Source organism: Mizuhopecten yessoensis, unplaced genomic scaffold (genome assembly GCF_002113885.1).
Source record: "Mizuhopecten yessoensis strain PY_sf001 unplaced genomic scaffold, ASM211388v2 scaffold8333, whole genome shotgun sequence".
NCBI classification, from domain to species: domain Eukaryota; kingdom Metazoa; phylum Mollusca; class Bivalvia; order Pectinida; family Pectinidae; genus Mizuhopecten; species Mizuhopecten yessoensis.
The window spans coordinates 97,952-116,930 of record NW_018407495.1 but is presented as its reverse complement, the minus strand read 5'-3'; the positions used below and the strand labels follow the sequence as shown (position 1 = coordinate 116,930).

The following is an 18,979-nucleotide window of genomic DNA, read 5'->3' as shown; positions in this document are numbered from 1 at the left end:
CTAAATTTATCTGTGATTATGTTGAATATATGACCTTTTATAAGAAAATAAGAATTTAACAAAATCCTGAGTTACTGGGGTGCAGGTCGAGCATACCATGCTGGTAGGGGGCTCCCCAACCCTTGGTGCCAACCATGTACCACTGGGAAATCTTTTCTCAAGTTCTTGTATATCTTTCCTTCATCACAAATCAAATTATAAGCAAATGTGATCAAATAATAAATTAAATTCAAAATGTGATAAATGTAACTTGCCACTTTTACCGCATTAATATTATTCTTATTTAATTAAAATCAAATGTTTTATTGGATGCTTCCTCCCTAATTGTATCTTTTACAGCATGAACATATCTTGTTTAATTAATGAAACCTTGTTTTATGTATGTTTTATTTGTTATGTGATTGTAAAAGCTCACTAAACGAGCTTGTGTTTTATCTTTGTAATCATGTCGACGATAAATAAAATTTACTTGACTTTGGTAGGGGAGAGCGGGGCTAGTTCGGCCCATATTTAGTCGTTTTGGACAATATGACATTCGTTGAAATGTATGTGTTTATACGCCATTCGGAAGAAAAATCAATACCTGTCATAAAAAATGACAAAATGGCAAACACGTCCGTATTTGACTAACTATTTAACTTTTTTTCCGTCTGAAAACTGGAGGGCCAATCGTGCTCCGGGGCCAGGCCACCTTAATGGCGTCATAAAGTAAGAAACGTCAGAGTTCCCGTCAATTTCACGATTTCTTTTCTATGTGTTTGATGGGCCGAACGATTACATGAAATCCTTATTAATTATAAATTACATCTCATTGACCAACATTATCTCAATTCTTACCTCGTTAACAGATCTCATATGTTGCTCAGTAAGATCTGTCTATATGTGCTTCAATGCTGTCTGTCTCTTATCAACTTCTATAGGGTCTTTGCGTGAAAGTTTTTTTTACATGTCAGGAACTTCCTAAATCAGATTTAGATTTTTAGCCGTTATATGTTCGCCTCCGCCAGGTAATTTTCCCACGCACAACGACTTTAATTATTAAATACTTAAGGTTAAGTTATAAATAACTGATGTATTTGTAAAGTTCTTTTATGACCTTGGGATGCATCTCCTCAAAAGTGTAGATGATATTCCTGTCTTCAAATTCTGGTAATTATAAGTCGCCTGGAGGGAGGGAATCCCGTGTAAAAACAATGCTGAAAAACTCCCAACACTTCCGGTTTATCTAAGACTGGCATTTATTGACCATCCCCACTTAATCCACTTAAGTCTGAAATCCCAGCTTTCACTTTCCTTTTAGCATTTACATATTTCCAAAATTGTTTTGGTTGCAATTTAAAATTAATTGTGCACTCCGTCTTACGGAAAAGTTAGTTCATCAAAAACTGTGGTTGATGACCAACAGGGAAACGCTTTAAAATTCGTTGAGTTAAAATTAGAAATCAAACTTTTATACAATATTTACGGAAGTAGAATGATTTATACGCGACTACCATTTTGTATTCTGATATAGAGGCTTTACGTCTGCGTTCACCATTTATCGTAATAACTCGTAATCACTCCATGTTCTCACTGATTTTACAGTCAAATTATATATGTATCTGTTTGGGTTTCGTTTTTTCTTAAAATTATAAAGGTTATGTTTAAAAGTAAACAATAATAGTAATAATGCAACTACATGTATAGTGTAAATCGACCATCTCCTATGTTATGACGTCGCTATAGTAACCACTTCAGATTGGTGTTCTCATAGGTCCCACATGACTTTATAGTAGGTTTATATCTATTGTTTATGCACAGCAAATACACTGTGATGAAAACGTCAGTACATCTTACGGCAGGTCCATGCCTATACTATCGAAAATCAGTAAAACGTCAGTTCATCTTACGCCAGGTCCCTGGCTATACTATCGAAAATAAGTAAAACGTCAGTACATCTTACGTCAGGGGCCTGGCTATACTATCGAAAATCAGTAAAACGTCAGGACATCTTACGGCAGGTCCCTGGCTATACTATCGAAAATCAGTCAAACGTCAGTTCATCTTACGGCAGGTCCCTGGCCATACTATCGAAAAACAGTAAAACGTCAGTACATCTTACGGCAGGGCCCCGGCTAGTAAAACGTCAGTACATCTTACGGCAGGTCCCTGGTTATAATATCGAAAATCAGTAAAACGTCAGTACATCTGACGACAGGTCCCTGGCTAGTAAAACGTCAGTACATCTTCCGACAGGTCCCTGGCTTTACTATCGAAAATCAGAAAAACGTCAGTACATCTTACGTCAGGTCCCTGGCTATACTATCGAAAATCAGTAAAACGTCAGTTCATCTTACGGCAGGGCCCTGGCTATACTATCGAAAATCAGTAAAACGTCAGTTCATCTTACGGCAGGTCCCCGGCTATACTATCGAAAATAAGTAAAACGTCAGTAAATCTTACGGCAGGTCCCGCGCTATACTATCGAAAATCAGTAAAAAGTCAGTACATCTTACGACAGGTCCCTGGCTAGTAAAACGTCAGTACATCTTCCGACAGGTCCCTGGCTTTACTATCGAAAATCAGAAAAACGTCAGTACATCTTACGTCAGGTCCCTGGCTTTACTATCGAAAATCAGTAAAACGTCAGTACATTTTACGGCAAGTCCTGGCTTTACTATCGAAAATCAGTAAAACGTCAGTACATTTTACGGCAGGTCCTGGCTTTACTATCGAAAATCAGGAAAACGTCAGTACATCTTACGTCAGGTCCCTGGCTATACTATGGAAAATCAGTAAAACGTCAGTACATCTTACGGAAGGTCCCTGGCTATACTATCGAAAATCAGTAAAACGTCAGTACATTTTACGGCAGGTCCTGGCTTTACTATCGAAAATCAGTAAAACGTCAGTACATTTTACGGCAGGTCCTGGCTTTACTATCGAAAATCAGTAAAACGTCAGTACATTTTACGGCAGGTCCTGGCTTTACTATCGAAAATCAGGAAAACGTCAGTACATCTTACGTCAGGTCCCTGGCTTTACTATCGAAAATCAGTAAAACGTCAGGACATCTTACGGCAGGTCCCTGGCTATACTATTGAAAATCAGTAAAACGTCAGTTCATCTTACGCCAGGTCCCTGGCTATACTATCGAAAATAAGTAAAACGTCAGTAAATCTTACGGCAGGTCCCGCGCTATACTATCGAAAATCAGTAAAAAGTCAGTACATCTTACGACAGGTCCCTGGCTATGCTATCGAAAATCAGTAAAACGTCAGTACATCTTACGGAAGGTCCCTGGCTATACTATCGAAAATCAGTAAAACGTCAGTACATCTTACGTCAGGTCCCAGGCTATACTATCGAAAATTAGTAAAACGTCAGTTCATCTTACGGCAGGTCCCTGGCCATACTATCGAAAATCAGTAAAACGTCAGTACATCTTACGGCAGGTCACTGGCTTTACTATCGAAAATCAGTAAGAACTCGTTTTTATCTCAGATTTACGTATAACTACTTTTCAACCGACCCTTTCAGCATACAGTAATTTAAGATACAGTAGGTAATCGTAATATGTATTTTTAGATGACCGTGTTATTGAGTTGTAGTTTGAAACATATTACTTAGTTGGTGGTAAACGTAGCGTTTAGTTGTAGGTATAAGTATTATTTAGTTGTAGATAAACGTAGCGTTTAGTTGTAGGTAAACGTAGTATTTAGTTGTAGGTAAACGTATTTAGTTGCAGGTAAGCGAAGAACATGTAATTAGTTGTAGGTAAACGTAGTATTTAGTTGTAGATAAACGTTTTATTTAGTTGTAGATAAACGTAGTGTTTAGTTGTAGGTATAAGTATTATTTAGTTTTAGGTAAACGTAGTGTTTAGTTGTAGGCATAAGTATTATTTAGTTGTAGGTAAACGTAGTGTTTAGTTGTAGGTATAAGTATTATTTAGTTGTAGGTAAACGTAGTATTTAGTTGTAGGTATACGTAGTATTTAGTTGTAGATAAACGTTTTATTTAGTTGTAGATAAACGTAGGGTTTAGTTGTAGGTATAAGTATTATTTAGTTTTAGGTAAACGTAGTGTTTAGTTGTAGGTATAAGTATTATTTAGTTGTAGATAAACGTAGTGTTTAGTTGTAGGTAAACGTAATATTTAGTTGTAGGTAAACGTATTTAGTTGCAGGTAAGCGAAGTACATGTAATTAGTTGTAGGTAAACGTAGAATTTAGTTGTAGATAAACGTTTTATTTAGTTGTAGATAAACGTAGTGTTTAGTTGTAGGTATAAGTATTATTTAGTTGTAGATAAACGTAGTATTTAGTTGTAGGTAAACGTAGTATTTAGTTGTAGATACACGTTTTATTTAGTTGTAGATAAACGTAGTGTTTAGTTGTAGGTATAAGAATTATTTAGTTGTAGATAAACGTAGTGTTTAGTTGTAGGTAAACGTAGTATTTAGTTGTAGGTATACGTATTATTTAGTTGTAGATAAACGTAGTATTTAGTTGTAGGTAAACGTATGATTTAGTTGTAGATAAATGTAGTATTTATTTGTAGGTAAACGTAGTATTTAGTTGTAGATAAACGTAGTGTTTAGTTGTAGGTATAAGTATTATTTAGTTGTAGATAAACGTAGTATTTATTTGTAGATAAACGTATTATTTAGTTGTAGATAAACGTAGTGTTTAGTTGTAGGTATAAGTAATATTTAGTTGTAGATAAACGTAGTATTTAGTTGTAGATAAACGTAGTGTTTAGTTGTAGGTAAACGTATTATATAGTTTTAGGTAAACGTAGTATTTAGTTGTAGGTATAAGTATTATTTAGTTGTAGATAAACGTAGTGTTTAGTTGTAGGTATAAGTATTATTTAGTTGTAGGTAAACCTAGTTGGTAGAGTTGTTCTTTAATATTTAGATGTCAATAATTAAGAGTAGCATTTCGATAAATGTGTAACATTTGGTTATAAATAAGCGTGCCATTCAGTCGTCGATTACCCATCGTATATCTCTATCATTACTAATATCTTTCTCATTGAAGTTGACACAGTAGGTCGGTTCATCATATATTACGTGTTGTTTTGTTGTTTCTGAGTTAATTTTCTGGTGTGTTATTGGTCTCCTGTTTGTTGTGGTGTCTGTGATCCTGAAAAAGTGGAGGAAGCTTTAAATAAAACAGTTTGATTCACAAGGTACGTGGTCACACATTTGGTATTTGTTGGTAGTGACTCGCACATAGAACATTGAACGTGTTTAATGAAGGGGTTGGTGAGCCGTAATCAACTACTAGTAGCTATAGAGGATTATTATACGTACCTCTTCTGAGTTTTCCCTATATAAAAACAATACAATAAAATGTCCTATTTCCCTAAAATCACTTATATTTCTCCATCTGAGGGCTACTCCCTTCCCAAAATAGGACTACTCTGTGCAAGAAAGGACTACTCCCTGCCAGGTAGAGGACTACTCCCTCATACATATTTGTAGGCGGAGCTTATAAAATCCCAACCAATGAAAACATTTGGTAGGCGGGGCCTTCTCCGTGACGCAGGCGAGGTCACAATTCAGAACCAAACGACAACAGTGAAAATGGCCTTTTTCATACGGCGTCAACAAGCCGTGTCAACAAGCCGAACACGCCCTCAAACCGAACGGTTGTTTCAGCGTGTCACTCACTGCATCTGGCTCGTCGATTGGTTGATAGAACGTTAACGGTTTGAGGTTGGTGTCGTCCTTGATTTCAGAAGCAGTGTACAACATTGTATCTTTTTCGGAGACTTGTTGTTTGTGCGCATTGTCAATTTGAGATAACGCATATATGGAAATGTAAAATTTACATTGCATGTACATGATTCAAACCATGTGTCATGACTTGAATGTTTCGTTAAATGTATACCTATCCACATTTTCGTGAACTATACTGGTATTTATTATTACAAGAGGGCAAAAGGAAGAATATTACACGTGCTTGAAAGCTGTCTATACCGGCCGCTGCACTGAAAAGTAATACCGAACGGGGCAAGATTCGACAACTCGTTCAAATATATTTGTAAATTATATAAAAACAATGATGTGCACGAAAATGATGACAATTTATTTTATAATAAAAGTAAGTGTACAATTGGCCCAAGAAACTTTCATTCCATGCAAAGATGCATACAGTTTTATTTGAGAATACTTTTCATGACAATTAAACTGTATAAAGCTTTATTGGTTGCTGATTATCGTTACATGAACAATTTAAAGGTAAGAATAATTACCAAAACAAGTATTTCCTGATTTACGTACCGTGCGTCGCTATTTATTTGAATATCATTTTCAAAAGTCTATTTTATCAAAACTAATGAGAGTTTGGAGAAGAAATTTAATCTCAACCCTCGTTGACTCTAAAATATTTCAACTATGCATATTTTCTGCCGATATTTATCGTATATCCCCAAATATTCGCCAAAATACCGGAAGTGTCCCTTCCAGGGAACAGTAACGCCGGTTCAACGGCCTACGTAAGTCTGATGGTATTTCCCGTTCTTTTTATCGAACCACTCGCCCGAAATATCAAATTGTGATAAAAATGAAAATTGCATAGCATCTATTTATGAAAAATGAACTAACATTTTTGGAACTGATAGTTAAGTATTGTATAAAGAACATTGATATTTATCTAAAAAGTGTCCCGATTTGGGTACAGTGACGTTAGATAACCTGTGTGCCGATAGTACATTGAGTACCCACGAATGTCAGCTGCAGTGTCACTCTCGATGGAGCGTATCCATGGAGATAATTCCCCGGAAATTTATACCTAATTGTTTTCGTTTTTAATAAGTTTTTGTTCAATATTGAATAAATATTGCAATTACAATTGAAACTGTTTAGTTTTTATCAAGACAGGAAATACTTATACCGGCAAATATATGCTGCCGGAATAAAAAAAAAAATCATGCAATTTTTGCATATTCTTACACTTTCGTATGGTTGTATATGTTGTGAATACATATACGCAATCACACGTTCCTATGACCCAGCATGAAAGGTATTTTTTTTCATTCTGGGTCATAGGAACGTGTCAAGTTCCTGTGCAGTACGCAATAGCATGTGGATATGCTCAACGAAACATTCTAATGTGGCAATTAATTGCTATAGATATATATGTATGTAGCTTGAAACATTTACAAATATATTTAACACGTATATATTTGCATGTTAACGTTACAAAAGTCAAGCGAATGATTACTTTTTCAGTGCAGCGGCCAGTATGGACAGCTTTTCGGTATTTGTAATATTCTTCCTTTTGCCCTCTTGTAATCATAAATACCAGTATAGTTCACGAAAATGTGGATAGGTATACATTTAACGAAACATTCAAATCATGACACATGGTTTGAAACATGTACATGCAATGTAAATTTTACATTTCCATATACGTGTATGCGTAATCTTAAGTTGACAATGCGTGCAAACAACAAGTCTCCGAAAAAGATACACTGCTTTTGAAATCAAGGACGACACCGACCTCAAACATTCTATCGACCAATCGACGAGCCAGATGCAGTGAGTGACACGCTGAAACAACCGTTCGGTTTGAGGGCGTGTTCTTTTTGAACACGGCTTGTTGACACCGTAACGATTTTGATTGTAAATATGATAGGAAATCAATGGTGACTATAAGATAAGGTCTATAAAAACACTTCTTGAATGCTGGAAATGAAGATATCATCAACAACGATGCATACAGCACTTCCAACTTTGATTAGTTTTTTCTCTTTGAAATTGTTTAAAAAATGAATTTATAAATTCATTTGTTACATTGAAACTATGCAAAATATTACAAAATTCACTGAATATTCATTTTTTTCTCATTTATGCAAATTTGAACTTGTTACCATGGCAACAATAATTAGAAATACAAATGTATATTTTCATGATAGTATTTGGGAAATATTCAAAATACTACAGTCATTTCAAAGTTCACTTAAAGGTTTTGAATTTTGATGCATCTGGTTGGGGGCCAAAACACGCCCAAACCATACATAGTCCTTAGTTCATTAATATTGCAATCCGTAGTTTTACGACAGTCAATATTTTCATCATTAAACTCATAGACCTTCATTGCAACACTGAACTTATCTGCCTTTGCCATTTTATATTTTGTGAAAATCAAAATAGAATATTCGAAGTAATTGATATACATTATCATAATCTTAAAAGATTACGAACCCAAACACAATAGTCATGTTCGTTTGAAGCATCTTGGGAGAGATTGGAATAAAAACCGGAATTGGAGCGACGTCAACACTTGACAATATAATCACTTGTTAAAAAATTTCGAAGTTCTTTTAAAGCGATAAAATCATATTTCCGTTTATCTGTAATAATTTAGATATTAGAAAAGTTCTGATACTTGTATTCAGTGAGGTCACATGAATACGATTATGACATTTGCCCCCGTAGCGTCATTTTACTAATAAATGTAGATCATTTCGAGCTAAATGATAGACGTTGTAAAATAACAAGCAGAACATATTTCAAAACATTTTAATAGTCTGGTTCTGGAAATGATGACAGAAATCCCCTCTTCACGTAGATTATCTGTAGGAACATCAAACGTAGCGCTGCTCAGAGACCACCGGGGTATTCATACGCGTTTTCGCCCGACACACCATACACAAGTAGTCCAAACTCGGTGGTAGGAGGCTCGCACGTGACATGATACCTTCCTGGATCAACCTTGACATCGACGGCGCTGTACACAATCGAATCGTGAATACCATGATGCTTGTAAACATCTGCAAGTGAGCTCAAAGTGACGCCATTGATCATGACGTCATTGATATGATTCGTGGGAATAATAAGTGCTAAGTAATTTTCGTATCCCTGTCGATCCGACACCGATATATCGTACTCCGTCCGATATTGATATAGTGGTGGAATTACTGTCATAGCCGGCTCGCCCCGATGTGCGCCCTCCGCGTAGTGTGTTACCAGCACTGGCTGACTGCTGTTTATAAAGGTCAGTGCAGAACTAGTCACTTCAATATTGCTGAAGTTACCGGCCTCCGGTAAAATGAAACCAGAAAGTTCCGCATGGTCTCCGTTTTTTATGTCGACAATGGTAGTAGGATAAGCTGCAATAATCCGAACGATATATCCCTGACTGCTAACTAAGGGTGGGACAATGTAAACGGATCCTAATCCGGACACTGGTGGCACCATTTCCTGTAGATGATTACAAGTCCCAGTACCGACTGGAACACTCGAACACTGACTTCCGGTCTGAACGGCTATTGGATGGTTACTAGAGATCAGAGTTCCTGTTACGTCACCGGTATGGGCTAGTTCGAACGCTTCCAGTGCATTGAGATAGATCGTGAGCTTGTCGCCATCCCTGTACGTTCTGCCGTTCAGGAAGTAGTCATGGTTTGTGTGTAGCTTCATTTCTAGTGTTGTACCGTCTTCCACGGCTGTCACGCCAATAAACGTCTTAAATATCCCGTTCTTGTCGTAGGAGGGTACAACGTACGTATCCGACAATTCACGAACCGGAAGTATCAAAAACCCATCCGTGGTAGACGGGTCGTGATACATCGCGTGCAGAGTGACGTCATTTGACGTTATTACTTGGATGCCATTATTTTCAATTCTTTGTTTACCAATTTGTAGTAACTGTGGAACTTGTATTGTTTTACTTTCGTTAGTGTATGTGTAGTTAAGACACACGTGACCTCCCAATCCTCGAAGTGTCAGACTTCCGGCTTCGTTTGACGCGAGCAGGAGGTCGAGATGGGAGTCGGCGGGCACTTTATTGGTTGGGTACAGGAACACATACTCCTGGCCACCTGTAACAAAAAAATGCCACCTTAGTGTAGAGCACAAACCCCCGAATCACACACACAAACACATGTCGGATGTCAGAATTCTATAGAACCATATAGTTCCAGGATAATAGTCCCATTAACGTGAATTAAACATATATTCAAATCATGTTTATTAAATCCAATTTTTTCACTTCCGAATTATGATAGGAGACAAAATACATGTATAGAGACTCTATTCTGCGGAGTCTTATATTTCCTACAAAAATTTAGAAACCCTTTTCTCCATAGTTTTATATATCAGACAACGTTGCGAGACTCATATTCTCCGAAATCTTAAGGACGTTTGCCGACTTTGTTCCGTGTGTGCAAATTGATTGTTAATGTGAATACAAAAAACAAGACACAGTCATATTTTCCCTATGTTACTCCGGGTCGAGTAAAAACATTTATTTGTACAGGCCATCAAAGTTACTTCATGTACTTTGAACAATACGCAATAAAACATTGCAGTTTCATCAACTTTAAATGCGTTTTTGACAGAAAGGTACCAATTAAGTTTGAAGCTGTTGAACTTGAATTCATAATCAAATTAAAGTTAAACCCTTTTCATAAAGTGTTCCAAAAAAGTTTGAATTAGGTTGGAGCTCAGATACTACATGTCACACTTATAACAAAACGCATTGTTGGAAAAAAGTGGAACACGTACTGTGTAACTGCTGTCAGCAGAACTATCACTAAAATTTGACTGTCACGTACGTTTCGTAATCGTCACGTGACGTTATCGGCGCTACATTTAATGAGCCTTTCCGGTAAAAATCGAGTGGTCAAACTGGACATTTGGAATGGACTATGAATATGGGGATAGCAAGGAAACATAACTAACAGTGCAGTAAATTCAATAAATAAAACATTATTTTTCCAGATATGTCTACTACTATGTGTAATAAGCACTGCTGTAATACATACAAACCATCCATAGTACAGCAGAACATTTATTTAATAAAGATCTGCACATTATATAGACACGTGTAGTGTAGATGTTAATAATAATCTGAACAGTATATAGACACGTGCAGTGTAAATGTCAATAATGATCTGTACAGTATATAGACACGTGTAGTGTAGATGTCAATAATAATCTGAACAGTATATAGACACGTGTAGTGTAAATGTCAATTATTATCTGTACAGTATATAGACACGTGTAGTGTAGATGTCAATAATGGTCTGTGCAGTATATAGAAACGTGTAGTATAAATGTCAATACTGATCTGTACAGTATATAGACACGTATAGTGTACATTTCAATAATGATCTGCACAGTATATAGACACGTGAAGTGTAGATGTCAATTATGGTCTGCACAGTATATAGACACGTGTAGTGTAGATGTCAATAATGATCTGTACAGTATATAGACACTTATAGTGTAGACGTCATAATGGTCTGCACAGTATAATGACACTTGTAGTGTAGATGTCACTGCAGAACGGGTGTTGAATGCAGAGAGAGAGAGCGAGAGAGAGAGAGAGAAATGCCTCACATATAGTATATATAGATACCACAGAGAACTGTAGCACGGTATCTGCCTCAATTATAGTATATATAGATACCACAGAGAACTGTAGCACGGTCTCTCCCTCACTTATAGTATATATGGCTACCACAGTGAACTGTAGCATGGTTTCTGCCTCACTTATAGTATATATAGCTACCACAGTGAACTGTAGCACGGTCTCTGCCTCACTTATAGTATATAATATAGCTACCACAGTGAACTGTAGCATGGTTTCTGCCTCACTTATAGTATATATAGCTGTAGCATGGTTTCCGCCTCACTTATAGTATATATAGCTACCACAGTGAATTGACTAAAGCCGTCACATTAAGTGACTTATGAAAACATCTGGTTTAGTATATACATTGTTTTATGAACAGAGTAATTTCATTCTCAATTCTGGTATAAATTCCAGTTTGGTTGATAAAACCAAAGATCATTGATTCTTTATTTAGTGAGAAAGGAATAGTGGGAGCACTTTAAAGACAAAATTGCTCAGAAATTTTTGTACTTCCCTGCATTCCCATAAAACAAGGGTAATTGTGTACTGTAAGATATAGAACGACATGTGTTGATGAGAATTACATGGATTGGTGAGAACGACATGAGTGTGCTGTTAGATAGTGAACGACATGGGTTGGTGTGAACGACATGAGTGTACAGTCAGATATCGGACGACATGGGTTGGTGGGAACGACATGAGTGTACAGTCAGATATAGAACGACATGGGTTAGTGAGAACAACATGAGTGTACAGTCAGATATAGAACGACATGTACTGGTGAGAACGACATGGGTTGGTGAGAACGACATGAGTGTACAGTCAGATATAGAACGACATGGGTTAGTGAGAACAACATGAGTGTACAGTCAAATATAGAACGACATGGGTTGGTGATAACGACATGGGTGTACAGTCAGATATATAACGACATGGGTTGGTGAGAACGACATGGGTGTACAGTCAGATATAGAACGACATGTACTGGTGAGAACGACATCGGTTGGTGAGAACGACATGAGTGTACAGTCAGATATCGGACGACATGGGTTGGTGAGAACGACATGAGTGTACAGTCAGATATAGAACGACATGGGTTGGTGAGAACGACATGGGTGTACAGTCAGATATAGAACGACATGTACTGGTGAGAACGACATGGGTTGGTGAGAACGACATGAGTGTACAGTCAGATATAGAACGACATGGGTTGGTGAGAACGACATGAGTGTACAGTCAGATATAGAACGACATGGGTTGGTGAGAACGACATGGGTGTACAGTCAGATATAGAACGACATGTACTGGTGAGAACGACATGGGTTGGTGAGAACGACATGAGTGTACAGTCAGATATAGGACGACATGGGTTGGTGAGAACGACATGAGTGTACAGTCAGATATAGAACGACATGGGTTGGTGAGAACGACATGAGTGTACAGTCAGATATAGAACGACATGGGTTGGTGAGAACGACATGAGTGTACAGTCAGATATAGAACGACATGGGTTGGTGAGAACGACATGAGTGTACAGTCAGATATAGAACGACATGGGTTGGTGAGAACGACATGAGTGTACAGTCAGATATAGAACGACATGGGTTGGTGAGAACGACATGAGTGTACAGTCAGATATAGAACGACATGGGTTGGTGAGAACGACATGAGTGTACAGTCAGATATAGAACGACATGGGTTGGTGAGAACGACATGAGTGTACAGTCAGATATAGAACGACATGGGTTGGTGAGAACGACATGAGTGTACAGTCAGATATAGAACGACATGGGTTGGTGAGAACGACATGAGTGTACAGTCAGATATAGAACGACATGGGTTGGTGAGAACGACATGAGTGTACAGTCAGATATAGAACGACATGGGTTGGTGAGAACGACATGAGTGTACAGTCAGATATAGAACGACATGGGTTGGTGAGAACGACATGAGTGTACAGTCAGATATAGAACGACATGGGTTGGTGAGAACGACATGAGTGTACAGTCAGATATAGAACGACATGGGTTGGTGAGAACGACATGAGTGTACAGTCAGATATAGAACGACATGGGTTGGTGAGAACGACATGAGTGTACAGTCAGATATAGAACGACATGGGTTGGTGAGAACGACATGAGTGTACAGTCAGATATAGAACGACATGGGTTGGTGAGAACGACATGAGTGTACAGTCAGATATAGAACGACATGGGTTGGTGAGAACGACATGAGTGTACAGTCAGATATAGAACGACATGGGTTGGTGAGAACGACATGGGTGTACAGTCAGATATAGAACGACATGTACTGGTGAGAACGACATGGGTTGGTGAGAACGACATGAGTGTACAGTCAGATATAGGACGACATGGGTTGGTGAGAACGACATGAGTGTACAGTCAGATATAGAACGACATGGGTTGGTGAGAACGACATGAGTGTACAGTCAGATATAGAACGACATGGGTTGGTGAGAACGACATGAGTGTACAGTCAGATATAGAACGACATGGGTTGGTGAGAACGACATGAGTGTACAGTCAGATATAGAACGACATGGGTTGGTGAGAACGACATGAGTGTACAGTCAGATATAGAACGACATGGGTTGGTGAGAACGACATGAGTGTACAGTCAGATATAGAACGACATGGGTTGGTGAGAACGACATGAGTGTACAGTCAGATATAGAACGACATGGGTTGGTGAGAACGACATGAGTGTACAGTCAGATATAGAACGACATGGGTTGGTGAGAACGACATGAGTGTACAGTCAGATATAGAACGACATGGGTTGGTGAGAACGACATGAGTGTACAGTCAGATATAGAACGACATGGGTTGGTGAGAACGACATGAGTGTACAGTCAGATATAGAACGACATGGGTTGGTGAGAACGACATGGGTGTACAGTCAGATATAGAACGACATGTACTGGTGAGAACGACATGGGTTGGTGAGAACGACATGAGTGTACAGTCAGATATAGGACGACATGGGTTGGTGAGAACGACATGAGTGTACAGTCAGATATAGAACGACATGGGTTGGTGAGAACGACATGAGTGTACAGTCAGATATAGAACGACATGGGTTGGTGAGAACGACATGAGTGTACAGTCAGATATAGAACGACATGGGTTGGTGAGAACGACATGAGTGTACAGTCAGATATAGAACGACATGGGTTGGTGAGAACGACATGAGTGTACAGTCAGATATAGAACGACATGGGTTGGTGAGAACGACATGAGTGTACAGTCAGATATAGAACGACATGGGTTGGTGAGAACGACATGAGTGTACAGTCAGATATAGAACGACATGGGTTGGTGAGAACGACATGAGTGTACAGTCAGATATAGAACGACATGGGTTGGTGAGAACGACATGAGTGTACAGTCAGATATAGAACGACATGGGTTGGTGAGAACGACATGAGTGTACAGTCAGATATAGAACGACATGGGTTGGTGAGAACGACATGAGTGTACAGTCAGATATAGAACGACATGGGTTGGTGAGAACGACATGAGTGTACAGTCAGATATAGAACGACATGGGTTGGTGAGAACGACATGAGTGTACAGTCAGATATAGAACGACATGGGTTGGTGAGAACGACATGAGTGTACAGTCAGATATAGAACGACATGGGTTGGTGAGAACGACATGAGTGTACAGTCAGATATAGAACGACATGGGTTGGTGAGAACGACATGAGTGTACAGTCAGATATAGAACGACATGGGTTGGTGAGAACGACATGAGTGTACAGTCAGATATAGAACGACATGGGTTGGTGAGAACGACATGAGTGTACAGTCAGATATAGAACGACATGGGTTGGTGAGAACGACATGAGTGTACAGTCAGATATAGAACGACATGGGTTGGTGAGAACGACATGAGTGTACAGTCAGATATAGAACGACATGGGTTGGTGAGAACGACATGAGTGTACAGTCAGATATAGAACGACATGGGTTGGTGAGAACGACATGAGTGTACAGTCAGATATAGAACGACATGGGTTGGTGAGAACGACATGAGTGTACAGTCAGATATAGAACGACATGGGTTGGTGAGAACGACATGAGTGTACAGTCAGATATAGAACGACATGGGTTGGTGAGAACGACATGAGTGTACAGTCAGATATAGAACGACATGGGTTGGTGAGAACGACATGAGTGTACAGTCAGATATAGAACGACATGGGTTGGTGAGAACGACATGAGTGTACAGTCAGATATAGAACGACATGTACTGGTGAGAACGACATCGGTTGGTGAGAACGACATGAGTGTACAGTCAGATATCGGACGACATGGGTTGGTGAGAACGACATGAGTGTACAGTCAGATATCGGACGACATGGGTTGGTGAGAACGACATGAATGTACAATCAGATATAAAACGACATCGGTTGGTGAGAACGACATGGGTGTACAGTCAGATATATAACGACATGGGTTGGTGAGAACGACATGGGTTGATGTGAAAGACATGAGTGTGCTGTAAGATATTGTACGACATGGGTGTACAGTCAAATATAAAACGACATGGGTTGATGTGAACGACATGAGTGTACAGTCAGATATAGAACAACATGTACTGGTGAGAACGACATCGGTTGGTGAGAACGACATGAGTGTACAGTCAGATATCGGACGACATGGGTTGGTGAGAACGACATGAGTGTACAGTCAGATATAGAACGACATGGGTTGGTTAGAACAACATGAGTGTACAGTCAGATATAGAACGACATGGGTTGGTGAGAACGACATGAGTGTACAGTCAGATATCGGACGACATGGGTTAGTGAGAACAACATGAGTGTATAGTCAGATATAGAACGTCATGGTTGGTGATAACGACATGGGTGTACAGTCAGATATATAACGACATTGGTTGGTAAGAACGACATGAGTGTACAGGCTGATATAGAACGACATGGGTTGGTGAGAACGACATGAATGTACAATCAGATATAAAACGACATCGGTTGGTGAGAACGACATGAATGTACAGGCTGATATAGAACGACATTGGTTGGTGATAACGATATGGGTGTACAGTCAGATATATAACGACATTGGTTGGTAAGAACGACATGAGTGTACAGGCTGATATAGAACGACATGGGTTGGTGAGAACGACATGAATGTACAATCAGATATAAAACGACATCGGTTGGTGAGAACGACATGAATGTACAGGCTGATATAGAACGACATCGGTTGGTGATAACGACATGGGTGTACAGTCAGATATATAACGACATTGGTTGGTAAGAACGACATGGGTGTACAGTCAGATATATAACGAAATGGGTTGGTGAGATCGACATGGGTTGATGTGAAAGACATGAGTGTGCTGCATGATATTAAACGACATGGGTGTACAGTCAGATATAAAACGACATGGGTTGATGAGAACGACATGAGTGTACAGTCAGATATAGAACGACATTGGTTGATGAGAACGACATGGGTGTACAGTCAGATATATAACGAAATGGGTTGGTTAGATCGACATGGGTTGATGTGAAAGACATAAGTGTGCTGCATGATATTAAACGTCATGGGTGTACAGTCAGATATAAAACGACATGAGTGTATAGTCAGATATAGAACGACATGGGTTGGTGATAACGACATGGGTGTACAGTCAGATATAAAACGACATGAGTGTATAGTCAGATATATAACGACATGGGTTGGTGATAACGACATGGGTGTACAGTCAGATATAAAACGACATGAGTGTATAGTCAGATATAGAACGACATGGGATGGTGAGAACAACATGAGTGTACAGTCAGATATCGGACGACATGGGTTAGTAAGAACAACATGAGTGTATAGTCAGATATAGAACGACATGGGTTGGTGATAACGATATGGGTGTACAGTCAGATATATAACGACATTGGTTGGTAAGAACGACATGAGTGTACAGGCTGATATAGAATGACATGGGTTGGTGAGAACGACATGAATGTACAATCAGATATAAAAAGACATCGGTTGGTGAGAACGACATGAATGTACAGGCTTATATAGAACGACATCGGTTGGTGATAACGACATGGGTGTACAGTCAGATATATAACGACATTGGTGGGTAAAAACGTCATGAGTGTACAGGCTGATATAGAACGACATGGGTTGGTGATAACGACATGGGTGTACAGTCAGATATATAACGACATTGGTTGGTAAGAATGACATGAGTGTACAGGCTGAAATAGAACGACATGGGTTGGTGAGAACGACATGAATGTACAATCAGATATAAAAAGACATCGGTTGGTGAGAACGACATGAATGTACAGGCTGATATAGAACGACATCGGGTGGTGATAACGACATGGGTGTACAGTCAGATATATAACGACATTGGTGGGTAAAAACGTCATGAGTGTACAGGCTGATATAGAACGACATGGGTTGGTGATAACGACATGGGTGTACAGTCAGATATATAACGACATTGGTTGGTAAGAACGACATGAGTGTACAGGCTGATATAGAACGACATGGGTTGGTGATAACGACATGGGTGTACAGTCAAATATATAACGACATCGGTTGGTAAGAACGACATGAGTGTACAGGCTGATATAGAATGACATGGGTTGGTGAGAACGACATGAATGTACAATCAGATATAAAACGACATCGGATGGTGAGAACGACATGAGTATACAGTCATATATAGAGCGACATGGGCTGGTGAGAACGACATCGGTTGGGGAAAACGACATGGGGGTACAGTCAGATATAGAACAACATGGGTTGGTGATAACGACATGGGTGTACAGTCAAATATAGAACGACATTGGATGGTGAGAACGACATGTGTGTGCTGTAAGATAATGAACTAATTATCCTACATGGATAGATTATTATCTACAGACCGGTGAGAACGACATGTGTGTGCTGTAAGATATCGGACGACATTGGTTGGTGAGAACGACCTGAGTGTACCTTCAGATATAGAACGACATGGGTTGGTGAGAACGACATGAGTGTGCTGTAAGATATCGGAGAACATGGGTTGGTGAGAACGACATGAGTGTACAGTCATATATAGAGCGACATGGGTTGGTGAGAACGACATGTGTGTGCTGTAAGATATCGGACGACATCGGTTGGTGAGAACGACATGAGTGTGCTGTAAGATATCGGACGACATTGGTTGGTGAGAATGACATGAGTGTGCTGTAAGATATCGGACGACATTGGTTGGTGAGAACGACATGTGTGTGCTGTAAGATATAGAACGACATGAGTGTGCTGTAAGATATAGAAGGACATGGGTGGGGGAGAACGACATGGGTGTACAGTCAGATATCGGACGATATGGGTTGGTGAGAACGACTTGTGTGTGCTGTAAGATTTAGAATGACATGAGTGTTCTGTAAGATATAGAACGACATGGGAGGGCGAGAACGACATGAGAGTGCTATAAGATATAGATCGACATGAGTGTGCTATAAGATTTAGAACGACATGAGTGGGTAAGAAAGACATGGGTGTGCTGTAAGATAGAGAACGACATGAGTGGGCGAGAACGACATGGGTTGGTGAGAACGACTTGTGTGTGCTG

The 18,979-nt window shown here is 39.2% G+C and overlaps 1 protein-coding gene across 1 annotated transcript in view; it reads right to left on the bottom strand.

The window, feature by feature from the left end:
* Window positions 1-7,951: 7,951 nt before the first annotated feature.
* The window catches only part of LOC110455607, a 29,856-nt gene continuing 18,828 nt past the window's right edge, over window positions 7,952-18,979 (bottom strand). The window contains exon 9 of the mRNA XM_021505812.1: window positions 7,952-9,815. Within this exon, the coding sequence (XP_021361487.1) occupies window positions 8,596-9,815 (1,220 nt within the window). The 3' untranslated portion in view covers window positions 7,952-8,595. The remainder of the gene's footprint in view (window positions 9,816-18,979) is intronic.